The following is an 18218-nucleotide window of genomic DNA, read 5'->3' as shown; positions in this document are numbered from 1 at the left end:
CCATTTGACCTAACAGATTCATCAACATCAATTTAAATGAAAATATTCAAGGTTGGCACTTTAACAATTTCAAACGTTTTTTAGTAAAAGCCACAACAAGAATTCAGAATTATTTCACCTGAGGCATAAACATTGCCAACTTCTACCATATTAATTCAGCCTACTTAATTTACTCAAACCCATTATCAAACTATAACCTATAAGAAAAAAAATATTATTTGATCATAAAGTGTTTATTAGATTGTTATTGACCTAATCCTTACAGCACAGAAAGGTAGAGTAATGGCTTGGTTATAGTGTTTTGGGGGCGAAATTGTAAATTGTATTTATTTTCTTTTTTTAAATTTGGCATTGAAGCTTTATCTACAATTTTTACTCTACATAATTCCTAAATATGTCCGAAATTGTCCCCATTGTGTAACACAAGTGTATTCGGGATCAGTGTACGAGCTCACGTGCATTCAGGACACTCTGGCATCTATTAGTCATCCTGCGTGGCTGTGACGTTTTCTATGGCAAAATCGCGCGCCGTGTGCTCAGCTGCGCTGACAGACTCATGTTGAATCGGAAGATTGTCACGGATACAGACAAGGGAAGAATAAACTAATACAGCATTATTTCAAGGAGAAGCAACCGCGTCTGTCCCTCAGAATGAGTGACGACACGGACTCCCCCCCCGAGAGGGAAATGAAGGTATGCTGTTAACCACAAGCTGTGTTGACAAGTTAGCATGTGCAAGCTAACGTTTGCTCGCACTGAGGCAGTTGGTTTTCTATGGTTCTGGCCTGGTTTATGTGTTCTGTTTAGCTAACTGTACCACCAAGCACACAGTGTTAAAAGTAATAACGTAAACACAAATAACAGTTAGAGACGTCGGTAACAGCTTAAAAGCCAAGATAAAAACTACTTTTGTCTTCTGACTTTGTAGCTACCTATGCTAACACGTTAGCTATTAGCACGTCCGATACATCTTGTGACGTTTTCCTGTTTGAGAGTTGAATGTTCACGTGACATGTGAATTAACAATCTCCTGTTTGTGAAATTTAAGACATGAAATGCTCGTCTCCTGTACATATAACTGTAAAGTTGCCGACGCAGCGTAGCATCATTAGCTAACGTGACCGCTCAGCAACCAATATTTAGCTACACTTTAATGGTGAACTTTGCGTAACTTAACGTGACCTGAGATGTGCACAAACCAGTCATGTTGTTTAAAAGAAAAGTATGCCGCATTCAAGTTAAATAACTGTCTGTCAGGCTTGTCAAGCATGTTTACTTCACAGTATTGCTTCTCATCCCAGAGGGAGGTCCACCTGGATCCACATATGTTAAAGACCCCTCACTGTTCACCCCAAAGTAACAATCAGCACTTTGTTTTTCTTTTTCAGGATTTTCAGTTTCGTCAGATGAAGAAAACAAGAGTCTTTGACCCTGCTGAAGATTTGCCAAGAGAAAGAAGTAGTCTGCTCACCATCTCAAACAAATTTGGTTTAACTTTTGTCGGGCTCGACAGAACATTCAAAGTTTACCAAACTCAAGACATTCTGTCTGCGGATACATTCGACGGCAAAGCCAACGAAATAGGTATGCACGTGACCGCGCAGGTTCAAATTTGGAATATTCATCCCATCTAGGTGTCACTACATTGTTGTGTTAATTATCGTTACTCACAATACATCTTCATCTTAATTCCCATTCGTGCCTCTTTCTCACAATGCAATGAAAATGTTCCTCTTTGTTCTAGTGGAGGGGATCGCAGCATTGGCGGAGGTGACTGTGGATCTGGCACTGCACCACTTGGCTCTCAGTAGTGATGAACTTACCTTGTCAGTATGTGGCATGTCCGAGGGGGCGGGTTTGTTCCTCACGTTCTATGATGTCCGCATCTTCGTGAACAAGGTGACTACGTTAGTCAGTGTACTTTATGTGCGAGTGTCTTAAAAATGTATCATGCTTATTTCAGGATTTTGATTTTGTTTTCCTTTCGAACATAAACAGATGGTTTATAGATTTGCTAGTTGTGCAGTACTGCAGGTCTCGGGATCACCACAATCCTCCAGTAAATATTTGTCCGATGCAGATGACTTACTGAAATGAACAATCTTCACAGAAAAGTAAATTTGGTGAACTCTTTAAGCTGACTGAATTATGCAGCGCTATCCATTATGAACAGCAGCAGACTGGCAGATGCCACTAATATTAACAAAACATAGACATTCAGCAGTTAGTTTGAGTTCAATCATTATTTATCCTTTCTAATTAAATTTATAATGTCGTCAAATTATTATTTTAACTTTTAATGTTGACCTTGATAAATACACAGTTTGTAAACAGATGGGCATAGTCTATGACATTATTTAATGAAAATTAAATCAATTTCCAGATTTACACATTTCAGTTTTAATGGACTATTTCTCCTTCCCCGATGTTAATTAATTCAACTTTTCTTTTTGCCTTTCCAGTCAAGACCACAGAAGCTACCTTTTGCATCATTGCTGCCAGCAGTACCCCCTGGCACTGTAGTGCAAGACCTGAAGTGGAATCCTGGTCATGCATCCGTTTTGGCGGTCTGTCTGTCTGACGGCCGGATGATGATTTTGGATGTTACTGACAGTGTCAAAGTTTACGCTGAGCTACCAGCTTCAAGTGGCATCACATGTAGTGAGTAATAGTGTGAATAATAGTTGAGTTCACTTGTTCGCCATATATTTGTTGTGGCTCAATTTTAGTTAATGTACTTTGTTTCACACAGTATGCTGGAGTCCAAAAGGAAAACAAGTCGCTGCAGGAAAAATGAATTCCTCAGTCAGTCAGTATACACCAGTAAGTCAACCTCAATCACCGTAATTGAAAATTAAGCACTTATTGCTCCATCAGAGCTGCAGCATTCAATGACTCACCAGATGGATAACTGATGTTCTCCTCTGTTGAAAAGGCACTGGAAGAGAAAAAGATTATTCCGTGTCCACACTTCTACACCTCTGACCAACCTGTGAAAGGTAAGATGAATCCTGTACCAATGAAAATGTATCAACATCTCTGTTGTACACTCATAAACTGAGTTTGATTCTGAAATGCATATAAGACAGACTTCATTTGTAACCAATACAGCACATGGAATGTCATTTTAGTTTTACTTTCATTACTGTTTAAATCCCATTTGCGACTAACGCCTCTCTTTCCCCGTTGTCTCTCACAGTTCTGGATGTGCTGTGGCTGAGAACCTTTGTGTTTGCAGTGGTATATGCTGCTGCAGATGGGTCCCTTGAGACCCCTCCTGAGCTAGTGTTGATCTCCCTTCCTGTGAGTACGCCCTTCATCCATAGTCCATTTAATTCACCTCATCACATTTGTATTATTGTCAGGTTTCACCCCTCCAGTGTTCAATGGAGAGGCAATGAAGCTAAGTTTGACCATATATTTAATTAAATGTGTTTGATTGAAGATATTTTCTACAGTAAGATATTTTTAACAACAAGGTGAAGAAGAACATTGGCCCTGCCCTACAGTATAAGACTGTTGTTGGTTTCATAGAGCTACTGAGGTCACGACTTATCAAATCCATGTTCATTTCAACTGTCTCACTAAATATCACTTTTTAGATACCAGTTGGATGTCAATGAATAGCATTTACTTCTCAGTATATGTAGTGTCATTCTTTCTGCTAAAATTGATTTAGCTATTTAATATGCTTCCACCATACAGACATTTCATCTGTTGTTCCAGCTTGTGAATGTACATTAAACAAATGTGTTAAAGTGTGATTTGTTTATCTTTTTTTGTAGAAGAAGGATGAGAGGGTGGAGACAAAGTATCTGAACTTTAGTGACACGGTATATGGCAGCTGCACTGAGCGACAACACCACTACTTTCTGAACCACGTAGAAGACTGGTAAGAATAATCACAATTTACAGGCATTGATGGTTTAGGAGGCACCCAAAAGCATGATAAATGTGTTGTTTATCAGTGCAAACTCTTAAGTTTGATTTATTTCAATGTCATGTTAAATTGGTGTAATGCTTCATCTATTTATTTCATCCAGGGACCTTGTGTTTGCTGCATCAGCGGCTTCCATTGAAGTCAGTGTAATAGCCGCCAGACAAGAGGACAAGGTACCTAATTGAGTGAAAAACTGGAGATGTTATTGAAATCACAAGATTAAGTGACACGCTGTTTTAAATATAATTAGAAATGAAAGGTGTATTTCACTTTGATGGATTCCCATTTAAATTCCACGAGTGAAGTAAATTGAGATCCGTATACATTTTAACGAAAAATGTGACATTACAGGGTCAAGAAACATTTTCATTTGTTGCACCGGTGCTCCTTCGGCAGGACTATCTCTGTGTGTGCGTGTATGCGTGAAACCGCGCCCTGTACTCTTCCTTGAGCAACATCACAACCTTGAAACATATCGGTAATACAAAATGAAAAGAGCTATCAATTGTTTTTCCTCAACCCTGGTCAGAGGTGGCAAGATTCATTTCAGAAGGCGCAAAATATGTGTGACATTAGACATATAATAACAGGAGAGTGCTTCAAGTTGACAAAAGTGGTGACGTCACTGTAGTAAAGCTTGTTTTGGCCGCGTCTGTCTAAACTTTATTTTGGATTCGGCTGTAGCTCATGAGGAGAGTGGTCGTCCCGTAACCACAAGGTACCCAGTTTCGATCCCCGCTCTCCCCATTAGTTACATATGGAAGTGGCCTTGAGCAAGACGCTGAATCCCCAGTTGCTCCCCGGGCGCTTCACTGCAGCCCACTGCTCCCTAATAACGATGGATGGGTCAAATGCAGAGAAGAATTTATTATTATTATTATTATTATTATTATTATTATTTCGGACATGCTCAATCATAACAACCGAAACGCCTGTTTGTGGGAGCAGATAGTCCAGGCTCACACTGAATGTTGCTGGTGAGTTTTGTGCTTTTATTACCGTTGGCCTTGTCTTGCTTTGCTCAAATGTTACGGCTGTCAGATTAAGTGGTGACAAAGTATGGTGCAGACATCCTCTGCTTGGTGCAGACATCCTCTGCTTGGTGCTCATGGAGAAAAAACAATTAGATAGTAAAATAGATAATACAATTATATTGGCAATGCTGGTCGATCTTACAACGGTGGTTAGAGTGGTGATACGTTGTCATAGAAAACATTAGAAAAAAGGCGTTCAGAACAGGTTTTTTGTTGAAAGTCTGGGTTCAAAGTGCTTCCAGTGCCATGTGGACACTTATCTGCCAGAAAAAAGGCGTTATGTGCACATAGGCGCTTTTAAATGTGGTATTGCGGCACAATAAGGCAAGTCTGATGCGCCTTAATGTAAGCCATTAGTCTTGAGCCATGAATTATGAGATGCTCCAAAGCAGCAGAGTTACATAACTGTTCCACAAAGTTCTTCTCACCAAAAACCCTTTTAAATAATTCATGCTAGCAGAGATCCCCCACCTAGAGTCTACAAACTCAATTCCAATTGCTTAACTAGCCCTATTAAAGATAGTAAGACCAGCTTGCAGATATGCTGAGCTTTTTCCAATTACTGAACTCCAAAACAAATAATGTTATCTTGGGTCTGTTCAAAGCTACGAATGATTACATGGAATTCTGCTGTTACGTCTTGTTTAACCTTTACAACTTTATTCAGATCATTTCATTTCAGCTTTAATAGTTTGAATGCTTACTGCTGGTGTGAGGAAAACACATCTTGAATCTCTGTAGACTGTGATGACCATGACAGATCGTTGTCCTTTTAGATCTGGGAGCTCTGGATCCTGGAAGATGCGAGTAGGGCTGAGCTTCCAGTGACTGAGACAAATGAAGACACTCTGCCCCTTGGCTTAGCCATAGACTACACCAGCCAGCATGAGATCCACATCAGTAAGTGAATTTGGCTTTCTGTTTATTCCCTCTCTTCACTTGTCGAACCAGATTTGCTATACAATGCGATTACACTTTCCCCAATGTTTGCCTTTAAATCTCTTCAACAAAGCCGTTACTCAAAGATTGTTGTCATTTGGCCAATTTTGGAGCCCAGTAAGTTCTGTTTTAGCACTTTTCAAAAACATTTAATTTAGGCTATACTTTCTTTTTAAGGAACTGTGTGGATTCTAATGGGATTTTAATAGTTTGATGTGTTGTGTGTAATAGTTTTTCCAGCTATACCACCCACCCCGTAAGCTTTTAGTATTCCATACTGTAGCCAAACAAGATATGCGATTCACTGTAGTTTCTTTCATACTTCATAGCAATGCAGCTTTCTCCGTTTGTCTAATGATGTTTTGATATAAGTTTGTTTATAGGCATTCAACAATCATGAAGGTTCCTGTCATTAAAGTTGACTTTAATTTCATGATAGTTGGTGTTGTGTCTTGAACAGCATTCCTTTGTTTAAGCTCCACAACGTATTATGTTTAATACTCCCCTATGATCAGATGAAGCTGAAATCTGTCAGGTTTCTTTGTGCATACAGCCTCCACTGCAGTGCTGTATTGCAGCGTGTGTAAAGAATATAGATAAGCTACCGTCTCGGTACGCTGTTTAATCTTAAATGGCTTAGTCTGCCAGACACTCACGTAGAGCTGCTGCTGCTGCTGCTGTCTAGCCCCATCACTCCAAGAAGTCCCTCCCCAGCAACAAAAACCCTGCAATTGGAGCAATATTTTTGACAAAACCTTTATCCAAAGTGAGACATTAGATAGGGAAAGAAAAGGGAGAGAAACAAGAGTTATCTGTGGAGAAGAAAAAAAATGGCCTCATTAAAATGGCTCAGGCATGCTAGAGGACCACAACAAACAACAAAGCGCAGACAATCCTGTTGCAGAATGCTGATGAGGTTCACCATGTGCCTCTCCCTTCTGTTCACTCGCTGTCACCAGTTTTACTTCTCATTAACTTTCAACTTTAGTTTCATAACTGTAATATAACATGAACTGAACACAAGATGCTATTCTTTTTTTTTTCTGCATTGTGTGCTTATTTTGTGGATTTCGTGAAGCATTTTGTGTTTGCATGAATATTTAATTGCATATTGAATATGTCAAGTATAGGATACTAGTCAGAGAGGTGAGTCAGTGGTAATTAATCGGACGCTGAAATGTACTTCGGAAGAGCAGCTACTGCTGTCATCCGCAGATGACGGTGAAAGTTATGCTTTTGGAATAGTTTTAGATATGAGATATGTATAGAGGACAATGCGTACTTTTATGTTGTTCGTCTGCAATGACTTGTTTCAACTTTGTCTGATGTATCTTTAATTTGGAGTGTGAACGCTCAAGAGTCATCCTACATGTTGGTTTAAGCTGGTTTTGCCATTCTTCAGCCCACTATGGTTTTTGGAAAGTACAGGGAAGTGGGTGTAAAGGGCAGGAAAGAGTTTGGGGGAATGCGATGGACTCTTTTACCAAATAAGGCATCTTAGGACGGTTGTCTCTGCACACGGTTACGTGTCGTATTTTAACTGAAGCACTGAACTGGGTACCTTTTAACTACTAGGGGGGCAGAATGCAAAATGAGCCATGCAGTCTAGTATAGCACTAACATACAGCCTTTACAGACAACCATGATGAAAGAGACAAACGGCATTCTGAACACTGCAAGGACAGCGAGCATGAAGCACTTGCTGTTAATTATTTCCCTGTGCAAGTAGTTCTCTGTCTGAATGTCTGTATCCCATTTCTCCACCCTCTCAAAGCTGAGGAGAAGACCTTGCCTCCAGCACCCACGATGCTGATGCTTTCCACAGAGGGAATACTCTGCCCCTTTGCTCTGCTCAACCTCAATCCGGGGGTTAAGCAACTGATCTCAGCTCCCACTGTACTCTCCTTGGAGGGGGAGAGACTGCCCAAGCCAGGTAAGAGAGCCAGCGACAGTTAAAAATGTTCTTGTTCTGCACAATCTTTTGTATGGCACATTGCAGTGATTAACTTCCTGAAGAGATAATCATCTACTGCAGTCTTTGCAGTCAGTGCTGGCCATCCATTGGTTTATTAAAGGGGCATTTTCAACTGGAGTTTGGTCTCGCAGCCTGAGAGACCCGTCAATCAAGCAAACGCACGTCCAAATATATTAAGCTTATCTTAATGTCTTAAAGGAACAAGGCTTTAATTTAGCATAACGTTTTAGTTCTTAAACATAAAACCGGTGTGCATGACTTTCACACATACATGAAGGCCTCTTTGATTCAAGCCCTTGGCAAACAAGGGCACACAATGCCAATTAAGCCTATCGCCTCCAGGGAAAGCTCTCTGTATTTCGCAGTATCACGGATTTGTCTTGTGTCTGTGGCGACTTTACTGGGCTGGCACTTCCCCACAGCCCAACTCCTCAGCCCCCTTGTAATTGTTACTCTAAATGCAGAGTTCTTTTTAAATCTAAAGCATTATCCCGTGAAACTTCTTTTTCACCGCTCCTTAGGATTGTCTGCCATACGTAGCTGATGCTCCATCACTAGGGTTCAGACAAATGTTCTGCACTCCAGCTTTAATTCATGGATAATTTATTGTCATTATACAACCCAGGGATGCACAGCGAACTTAATTTGTAGCCCATTTGTAACACGACAAACACATGAGAAACAAAAACAAAAAAAGAGTACATTCCTGTCGCAAAAAAATTATAACAGCAGCAACAAAAATAATTCTCTGGGCAGAAAATAAGGCTGACATCTTCGCATTAAAAAATTCAACATGGCGAAAACATGGTCCATCTGCTTTGGCTATGAATGCTGAGCATACTTTTAATGTTTTTTTCCTTCTGTCGCTCGATTGAAAACTCGAAGGTTTTTTTAATCTAATAATTTCTTGTTTTCCGTTGTTTGTATCCACTTGCCTTTGTAGAATGACTCCAGTTGTTTTTTGTTATGCAGGGATCTTTGACTAGACTGAAGTGCTTCCTTTTAGTCCTCAAGGCTCAACATAGTTTGTGCCAAAGAAAGAACCATGACAAATGTGAACTTGGTCCTGTCTCGAGGGCTTATCCAGTTACTTCTAAAATGTGCAACCTCTGCTTGTAGACTTTATATCATCATATACTTTCCCAGTATATGATGAGATCAAATGAGAGCTAATTTATTTTCTGTTCACAGGTTCTTTGGCACCCCAACCACCCAAACTTGCTGCCACCTTCCCATCTGCCCTAGCAACATTCCCAAACCTCGGTTTTACTTCGGCAGTGGCTTCCACCCCTCTAGCCCCTGCTGCATCTTCCTCTGCTGCCCCATTCAGCATGGTTCCCACAGCTCCTGCGACGTCCATGGCATCATCATCGGGCTTCAGTTTCTCGGTCCCAACTACATGCGCCACCTCTGCTCCTCCACCGTTCTCCATGGCGGTGCCCACACCTTTTGGCTCAGGGTCCCTTGGCTTTTCCTTTGCCTCCAAACCTCCTCCCTCTGACACTCCTTCAGCGTTTTCTTTTACCCCTTCGATCAAACCATCTGCGGTGGCAGCCCCAGTTCCAGCTCCAACACCCCAGAGCGTTGCCACTGCCTCCCCATCAACAGTAAAACTTAATCTAAATGAGAGGTAAATCATTTTGTGCTTACCATTTATTACGGCTTTCCAATAATGACATTGACGTTTGTATACATACAAAATATATCTGTCTGCTCTTTCCCTAGGTTTTCAGCACTGGAGACCCCAGCACCATCCCCACAGTCTTTCTCCTTCAATTCCTCGCTGTCCAAAACAGTTGCTCCTAGTGGTTTGACGGCCCCTCCACTCTCAGCCACTAAGCCACCTGCTGTATTGGGTAAACTTAACCTTCACTTTTATTCTTTGCACAAGCGTGTCATTTAAAAAAAAAAAAAAAAAATTACATATTTTATTAATTAATTCTTTAAATCCTAATGTGTTCATGGTGTTGTGATTCTAATGTTGTTGTTTGTCTCAGCCCCAGTGCGTCCAGTTCAAACCAGCACACCAGCCACAGTCGTCCAGAAACCTGCTCATGCTGCCCAGGGTCGTGTCCAAACTCCACAGGTCTTATCTGTTTATTATGAAGGATTTATTTTATTTTCACACATTAACTAGACCTTTTATTATTTGTTGATTTTTTTGCTCAAAAGATAAATAAATCTACCATAGAAATTTAATAGGATTAGAACGGACATTGAACCACTTTCCATGGTCATTTGACAAGTACAAAAGAAAATGGTACACTAGAGAGTGCGTACATGGATGAAACATTCAATTGTTGGATTTGACTAATTTACTCTGCCTCTCGTCACTTTGTAACATAACTACGGCTGGTTTGAGTAATTACTGCAACACCTCACCTCTTGCATCTTTTTTTCTTATTTTTTTAATCTTTATTTAACACAAACCATGTACAGTTGAAACATAAATGTCACCATTTCATACACTGTACCAGATTGTAGCTACAGCTAATTTGCATATGTAGTCCCTTGACAGACCATAACAAACATAAAACAATAGCAATCAGTACAGGATAAGACACAATACAACAGTATATGTGGTAAGAAGAACACACAATACGAAGCTACAGTACAGCACATTAAAAGTAAGTAATACAAACCATTAAAAGTAAATAATAAAAAACATTAAAAGTAAGTAATACAAACCATAAGAATTTTGCTCAATGAGTACAGCGCTGACCAGCTTTCAACTGATTTCTTAAATTGTTTATTTTAAAAGTGCCGATAGAGCTGCAGCTCTTCACCACGTCAAGCAGGGTGTTCCACTGATTTGTGGCTATTTTATTTCTATGGTATGGACAAGCTGAAGGCACCTCCATTAGTACACTCCCCCTAGTATTTAAAGAGCCAGAGCAACATTTATCACAAAACGGCTATGGCAGAAAGAGTGGTCACAATCCTGGAATTTGGAAATCGATAAAAACATTGAAAAGCATAAAATATCTAATTAAAATAATACATATAACACAGCTATAATATGACAACAATTACTTATTTTCTCGGCTAGTAGCAGACAACAGCAGAATGAGACAGTGACAATAAGACGGCACTGTAAGCAAGTCAGAGGAGGTGTGTGTGTGTGTGTGTGTGTGTGTGTGTGTGTGTGTGTGTGTGTGTGTGTGTGTGTGTGTGTGTGTGTGTGTGTGTGTGTGTGTGTGTGTGTGTGTGTGTGTGTGTGTGTGTGTGTGTGTGTGTGTGTGTGTGTGTGTGTGTGTGTGTGTGTGTGTGTGTGTGTGTGTGTGTGTGTGTGTGTGTGTGTGTGTGTGTGTGTGTGTGTGAGAAAACTGGCTGTATGAGACTTAAGTGTAGGTTTGAATGTACTTCATTACTTCTCAAAGCAGGCAGCTGTTGGTGTGAAGACCATGGAGAAGCAGTTCCAGCAAAAGAAAGACTCTGATCCCATTATGGCTGGTATACTGGAAGAGGTGAGACTTATCATCCTGTACACACTAAAGTGCCATGCACCACTTTTCCTCGGAGGCCCAAAACTTACCAGTACACCGCTAGCTAGATATTGTAAGCTAACTGAGCTAGGTTAGCTAGCCTTACAGAACGGATGTTTTCTTGTTTTATATGACCCGTTGAGAATGTAGATTAAAAGAGATCATTCATTGAATGTTATCGACATATGTGGCCTGACACTTCATCAAAATCCAATTTTAATAATGTTGTAAACTGGTTCACACAAAATACATTATGCTTATGACGTCATACTGGCCAAATGAGTTTAACATCATTGAGTATTTCCTGAACTGCATAAATACTACAACTCTGAAAACCACATCAAGCAAAGTCATGCTTACACTGCCAAAAGGACTGCCAGTTAAGTTGGATGTATTATTTGACCTCCTAAAAAGGGTTAGTTTTTTAAGTTGATATGCTTCGGTAACTAAACGTGTCTTGTTATCAGATTGCACATTTTCAGAAGGAGTTGGATGATCTTAAAGCACGAAGCGCGAGAGCTGACTTCAAGGTTGGCACCATTGAAGAGATGAAGGCATTAAGGAAGGAGTCGGAGGACCTCCATATTTTCACTCTGGAGATCAAGGAAACAACAGAGGTAAGACCATGGGTAGAAAACCAAAACATAGTCCGATAAAAACCTTGTTTGCTAAATCACACTCGCCAGCTTAATCCTACACCCAACAACTGACTCCTACTCAGAATGCAACGGTCCTGCAGTCACTGTCGTTCCTTTGCTGTGGTATGATAAATATAAACACCATCATGTGTACAACCTTCTCCTCTTGTGACTGGGGGAGACGATGCATACCATTTTGGTATTTGGGTATTATTATTTTGGCTAGTGCATCAACAAGACATTTTTTAAAGCCATGTATATAGCCTCTTTTCTTTCTTTAACTTTTGATGTTTTAAAAGAACACCAACAATATTATGTTCAGCACAAAATTTGTTTTCAAGTGAATATTGACAAAAACAATAAATAATTTAGTGGTTTTGCTGTTTTAGTTTAGTACCTAGTGTCTCCTTGTTGAATTAGGGTTATTATTTTCTTATTCACAGTCTCTCCATGGGGACATTGGGACACTGAAGACCACCTTACTGGAGGGCTTTGCTGGGGCAGAAGAAGCCAAGGCCCAGAGTGAGCTGAGCAGAGACAAAAATTACAGACAGCTGCTGTACAAAAAATCTCTGGACCCCCGCAGCGAGGATCAGCTCAAGGTGAAGTGTTTGCATGAATCGATACTCTTCGTAAAACCCTTAAATGCATCACTGACACACTCCCAGCATTTCTTCTATTTTATTAAATGTTTTCTTTTTTTCTTCTTCCTTATTTAGGAGATTCGCAGGCTCTATCAGTATGTTACGTTTGCTGTGGAAGATGTCAATGACGTGTTGGATGTGGAATGGGAGAAACACCTTGAGAAGAAGAAAAAGCAGAAGTAAGCACACATACCTGCTATTTGAGTATCGGATACTGAAAAGCTTGGGGGCTAATTCTAATTTATTATGAAATAATGATCTTCTTCACAGACACATGGCCGTGCCGGGACGTGAGGGTCTGTTCACCACACTGGCCAACAACCTGTACATTATCAACCAACAGAAGAACAAATTGGACCAGTTGATTAAGCAACTCACTTCACTGCGCCTCTACAACAAGACTACCCCTCCAACGATAAACCACAGCACTGCTACTGAAACATCTGCTGGGTAGGAGCTGGCAAAGAGATGGAGGAATGTGAAGATCTCTGGGAGAAATTAGTATTGCATTTGGTAGACTGGGGAGTAGCTTTGAGAATAAGATGATTCACATTTTGAGTTAAACTCGACTTAAATGGGCTGCAATTTGAATCTAGAATTTCTTTTTAGATAATTACAGCTAAATAAATTAAAGTAATTTGTTTTCATAACCGTATGGTATAATAGCTAGGTAAATAATCACAGTTGTCCTAGAATAACAGATTGCACTTATTTCTTTCAGTGTGGAATGGGACATTAACATTGATTTCTAATTATCGGCAAACAGCTCTTGTAAAATGTGTTCGCAGCCTAAACAACTTGTATCTGTGTTTTATGACAGTTTGGAAAGCGAGCTTGAGAGTTTAAGGGTCGCACTCCTGAAAGCCAGGCTGGACACCACCCCGCTTAAAACCAAATCAAAGTCTCCAGGTATTAATCTTTATATATCTTTTATATAAACATAATGAAGGATATCTAATGTATTGTTTTCAATATATATAAATGTTTTTCCAGCCGTCAAGATCTCACCAGTGAAACAGTCCCAGCTGCGTAACTTCCTCTCAAAGGGACAGATGCCTCCTGTCCGCTCAACTGCACCAGGTACACACATCCTGCTCAAACTGATTCTTAGCCAGGTTTACAAGTACTTTTTCTTGTGTAAATTTGGTCTACTGACTATAAATTCGTTGTTCCATAAAAGTTTATAAATGTAGTTTAGCTTTAACAAAAAAACTCAAATGGACTGGAAAACGCCTTCATTTAAACAAATGCGTGTTGCATTTTAGTGAATATTCTTGCCAAGGGGTCAACACGTCATGAAACGATGCCACCATGGTGCATTTGATTGTCCTAGAGCGGCTTTGTACTCCATAACTAACCAACCATCAAACTGTTAATGATATTTAATAATTCTCTAGAGGGAACTTTGGCCAGCGCTCTATTATTGTCAGGAGTTGGTGTTCATATTCATTTTATCAGAACTTCAAATATCTTGTCAAAATTCTGCATTGTCGAGCTTAATGTTGAAATGTTAACATTGATAATGGTTTAAAGATATTACCATAATTTAGCTATACCACCGTTATTGGTGATCTAGATGTTCATCATCTATTTTCTTGCAGCCAACCTGTCTCGCTCGGCCTTCCTCTCACCTAAATACTACGAGGACTTGGATGATGTGAGCTCTACGTCCTCCCTGTCCCAGTCCCTGGAGCCTCGCCCAGCTGACTTGGAGGAGGAAGAGGAGGAGGAACTTCTGCCAGAACCCATTCCCCTTATGGCCATCCCTCCAGCATTATCCAACCCCCGCCACTCCACAGTTGTGAGGACCCCCTCTATCCATCCTGGCTTCGGGGCCATCCAGTCAACCCCAAAAATTCACTCGGTACAGGGTATGGGCTTTGGACTCAGCCCTATTGCCAGCCCTGGTGAGTAAATCGAAATAACTATTGCTTTAAAATTGTTTGGCATTCAAAGCCAGGAGATGACTGCTTTTAAATGTCACATGACACCGAGTACAGCTGCCAAACACTAGTAGGCATGCTTTGTTTTTATAACTGTTGCTCACTGTGTTGACATTTCAGTTCCAACCAATAAGATCAACCTCTGCGGGGCTGAAAGCACTGCTCTTGCCACAAAAACAGTAAAACATGGAGCCCCACCAAATGAGAGGGCCATCCCTGTCACCATCCCAGCCCAGCAGGCTGCAGCCACCGCTGCTCTACGAAGGCAGATGGCCAATCAGAAGACGGGTAGGGGGAGCATGACTTTGACTGCAATTGAAAATATTTATTAATTTGTTGATTTTTAAATGGTAATGGTAGATGTATTCATTTCTTATGGGCAACACTGTGTGTCTAAGAAGCTCTTTGTATCCTATTGTATTGCTGTGCCAACTGTAATTCACCAGGGGGAGACAGACTTCCATACCAAATAATATGAACCTGGTAGCTTAATGTCCAAGCACAGTGCTTATCATATCTTAGAAGCACTTACTAAACTGTTTCAGTTCAAACCAGGCTTGAATCACCATGGGTACATTAAATTAATTGAAATACACCTGCCTGGTATTTTCGTTTTTTATTATAAACATTGCCTTTCCTTGTCTGCATGTGAATTGGTCACGTATACATTTCTGTGTGTTCCAGCTGTGGTCGGTACTTCCATGACGGAGTCCAATTTGAAGACGGTTCCTCAGGTGGTCAATGTCCAGGAGCTTAAGGACAAAGGGCCTCCAATGCCGGTTTCCAATATGAGGTAAAAATAAAAATCTATAAAGATTTCTTTTGAGTTAAGTTTTGACAGTTAGTTGTGTTAAGGTAAGGGTTGTTTTGAATATATGTAGTATTTGCCTTGAATGGTTACATTTAGGGTAAGTTGTCAGGCAACTTATGCGAGAGTATTTAAACTTTTTGGCAAATCTAGAGTGACCATCCTTGACAACAAAAGTAATATGACAACCACATTAATAAGTTTACCGAATAGGTCCAAAGTTCTGTGATGTATGCTCAAAATGTCATGTCTGGGTATGGCTCTTAAGATACAGTGACAATGATATAACCAAACAGACAATGCTATGTATTTGTCTTACAGAATAACGGTAAACAATCGCACAATATGTTTAGTTTATGGGCACCTACTGATGACACATTTGAGCTGTTTTGCCACTGAATGTTTGGTTCTTACAAAAGTACTTAAAAGTAGATATGTCCCAACTGGTTTTCATTCATTCCACTTTGAATTGAAATAGTCGTATTGTCACATTTTAATTAACAAGAAAGATACTTTTTTTTTTTCATTGGGTTTAATAAAAACATTTTAAATTTGTTTTATCTATCCATCTTATCTGTCCTATCTATTTATATATTGTCTAATATGAAACATGGTATATAATATATATATCATGCCTGTATCCACATGGATCTATTTCTGGTACAGTGAGTAGACAGTCTGTCACTATGAGTCCTCCAGGGGTACGATGGTTGTTTTGAATGCGTCTCCTCGGCATAGATTTATTAGGTCACTGACTCCACCTAATCTTAGCCGATGCCCCGTCCAGCCACCTTTGTATTCTAGCTTGTTTCCTCAAGTATTCCATCTCTTCCATATAATTGTACACAAAATATCACTTTGTATTAAGTCTTACCTTTTTAATTCTATTACCATTTCCTTTTAGTTTCTCCCTTATTCTAATAAATTGTGTATGATCCTGTCTTTTCCAAATCCGATGTAGCCTGTTCAATATTATAACTGATCTGTATTTGTATGTCATGACTCTACTCCAGCACACTGGATTTTAAATGAAACAGTGACTATGAAGCAATACGAAACAGTATGCTGTAGAATGGAGCCAAAACAAAACTGTGTGACTGCACTGTATGCACAGTGTCTAATTGTCTCTTTTAATACCATTATCCTTTTCACTTTCATTTTTTCATGTCTTTCGGTTGATTCTTAATTCACTGCATGACTCACACACTCTCGTTCATCCCCTTCCAGTCTCCTGCACCTTCCTCTTTCTGCCTCACTGGGCTGTGCTCCACTTTTGTGCTTGATATTTCGGCAAGCCATCCGTCCTTGCGGCTTTTCCCAAATAAAGCCTGCTCACAATAACAAACAAGCAAAGCAAGGCATTGTGAGAGTAAGACGATTATGAATGTGGGCTTTTCCCCGATTCCAACCTCCTCGTTTCTCTCGCAGTAGTGTAATGGTTCAGACATTTCTTCAAATGATTCCCAGCTAGATATATTTAGTTTTACCAAAACATCCTCCCAAGTATTTCAAAATCCACATTGTTAAAGATTTGGTGATGATTTTAACTCCTATTAATTCAGACTGTGAACGAAGGGATCAGTATGAACATTGTCCCACAACATTATTATAAAGAGAGATCATGAACTGTAATATTCACATTTTTGTCCAGTTCTACACAATAGAAATACTTGGTAGCAGAGACCAGGTTTTTGGTTGTGCATACTTCATTTAGGCATACACGCCTCAGCTCACTCAATTTTAAGGTCTGAGTTGTATTGGTCCATGTGGACAGAATGAAAAAAAAACGAAACCCTGAACACTCTCTCCGTTCTTTGTTCTGCTCTCTTTCCCAGCTCATCAATACCAGATCCAGCAGCCCCGGTCTTTGCAACTGTTTCTTCCAACCAGGCCAAACGAGTAAGTACTACATCTATCCATCAGAGAGAGATATATATCTTTTAAAGAATTAATAAACGTTTTGAAACATGTATAAAAATAGCAGCATTGTCTGACATTTTGACCTGCAGTGGTTGATGTTTCCAAGTTACTTAAGATCAAGCATGTTCAGTATTGGTATCCCTCTCCCTGTAATTTTAAAGATGGTTCAACTTGTGATAATTCACAGATTGCTGACAGTTTTACATGCGAAGACAGACCACTAACTACATGGGTGAGAAATGCCCCAGCTCCCTCCCATGTTCATGTTACAAATTGCAGTTTGGTGACATGGGAACTCCTTGCACAAATCTTCGTCACTGTTCAATATAATGGGAGTGACCCAAAGCATACTGATCTCTAGCCACATGTGTGCAGATAAACATTTGCTTTTGCTCTGCATCTGCCTTGAGATTGCAGCCGGTATCGCAGTGTGTTCAAAGGAACCTGCACAATGATTGTTTTAATCATACACAATGGATATATTAAACTCTAACAGCCAATGCCTGTTGCCACTGTCTGTACAGAATCCTACCCAAGGTTTCCAGAAGATGTCCACAGAAAGCACAACCAACCCACAAACGGGCTTCGTGTTTGGTAAGCACTCAGTTAGAACTAGGTGCATACACGGTTTCCTCCAACCAAGAACATTGCTTATGATTCTTTACGATAGGCGTGCAAAATCCTAACTTTTATTTTGCAAGGTAACACCTAATATATTAGATTTTGATTCACTTCTCTACACTGGATCTGGGGAGTAATAATGATAACACTGATGCTGCTATTGAGGCTGTTCTAAATCGATTAAAGTAACTGATATCTTTGAACCCCGAACAGCACTCTGCTTAGAAGTCTGTGAAGAAAATGTATTCTTTACCTCCGTCGTACTGCTACA

General features: G+C 40.0%; 1 protein-coding gene across 7 annotated transcripts in view; it reads left to right on the top strand.

The window, feature by feature from the left end:
* Window positions 1–512: 512 nt before the first annotated feature.
* nup214 (nucleoporin 214) overlaps window positions 513–18218 on the top strand; it is a 31056-nt gene continuing 13350 nt past the window's right edge. For 4 of the 7 annotated variants that reach the window (XM_034546466.1, XM_034546465.1, XM_034546464.1 and 1 more), the window contains exons 1-27: window positions 513–693; window positions 1389–1584; window positions 1745–1899; window positions 2463–2661; window positions 2753–2823; window positions 2936–2999; window positions 3200–3303; window positions 3786–3892; window positions 4044–4113; window positions 5751–5874; window positions 7688–7846; window positions 9080–9518; window positions 9614–9744; window positions 9886–9974; window positions 11269–11355; window positions 11841–11990; window positions 12455–12613; window positions 12731–12834; window positions 12926–13105; window positions 13476–13564; window positions 13649–13735; window positions 14257–14562; window positions 14719–14886; window positions 15283–15391; window positions 17242–17305; window positions 17514–17558; window positions 17851–17920. In XM_034546466.1, coding sequence (XP_034402357.1) covers window positions 652–693; window positions 1389–1584; window positions 1745–1899; window positions 2463–2661; window positions 2753–2823; window positions 2936–2999; window positions 3200–3303; window positions 3786–3892; window positions 4044–4113; window positions 5751–5874; window positions 7688–7846; window positions 9080–9518; window positions 9614–9744; window positions 9886–9974; window positions 11269–11355; window positions 11841–11990; window positions 12455–12613; window positions 12731–12834; window positions 12926–13105; window positions 13476–13564; window positions 13649–13735; window positions 14257–14562; window positions 14719–14886; window positions 15283–15391; window positions 17242–17305; window positions 17514–17558; window positions 17851–17920 — 3568 coding nt within the window. In that variant the 5' untranslated portion in view covers window positions 513–651. The remainder of the gene's footprint in view (window positions 694–1388; window positions 1585–1744; window positions 1900–2462; window positions 2662–2752; window positions 2824–2935; window positions 3000–3199; window positions 3304–3785; window positions 3893–4043; window positions 4114–5750; window positions 5875–7687; window positions 7847–9079; window positions 9519–9613; window positions 9745–9885; window positions 9975–11268; window positions 11356–11840; window positions 11991–12454; window positions 12614–12730; window positions 12835–12925; window positions 13106–13475; window positions 13565–13648; window positions 13736–14256; window positions 14563–14718; window positions 14887–15282; window positions 15392–17241; window positions 17306–17513; window positions 17559–17850; window positions 17921–18218) is intronic. The other 3 variants (XM_034546463.1, XM_034546468.1, XM_034546467.1) reach the window with 3 other exon arrangements.

This window comes from Cyclopterus lumpus, chromosome 12, assembly GCF_009769545.1.
Source record: "Cyclopterus lumpus isolate fCycLum1 chromosome 12, fCycLum1.pri, whole genome shotgun sequence".
Classification (NCBI taxonomy): Eukaryota; Metazoa; Chordata; class Actinopteri; order Perciformes; family Cyclopteridae; genus Cyclopterus; species Cyclopterus lumpus.
Note: the sequence above shows the minus strand (reverse complement) of the source record. Positions and strands in the feature narration are given on the sequence as shown.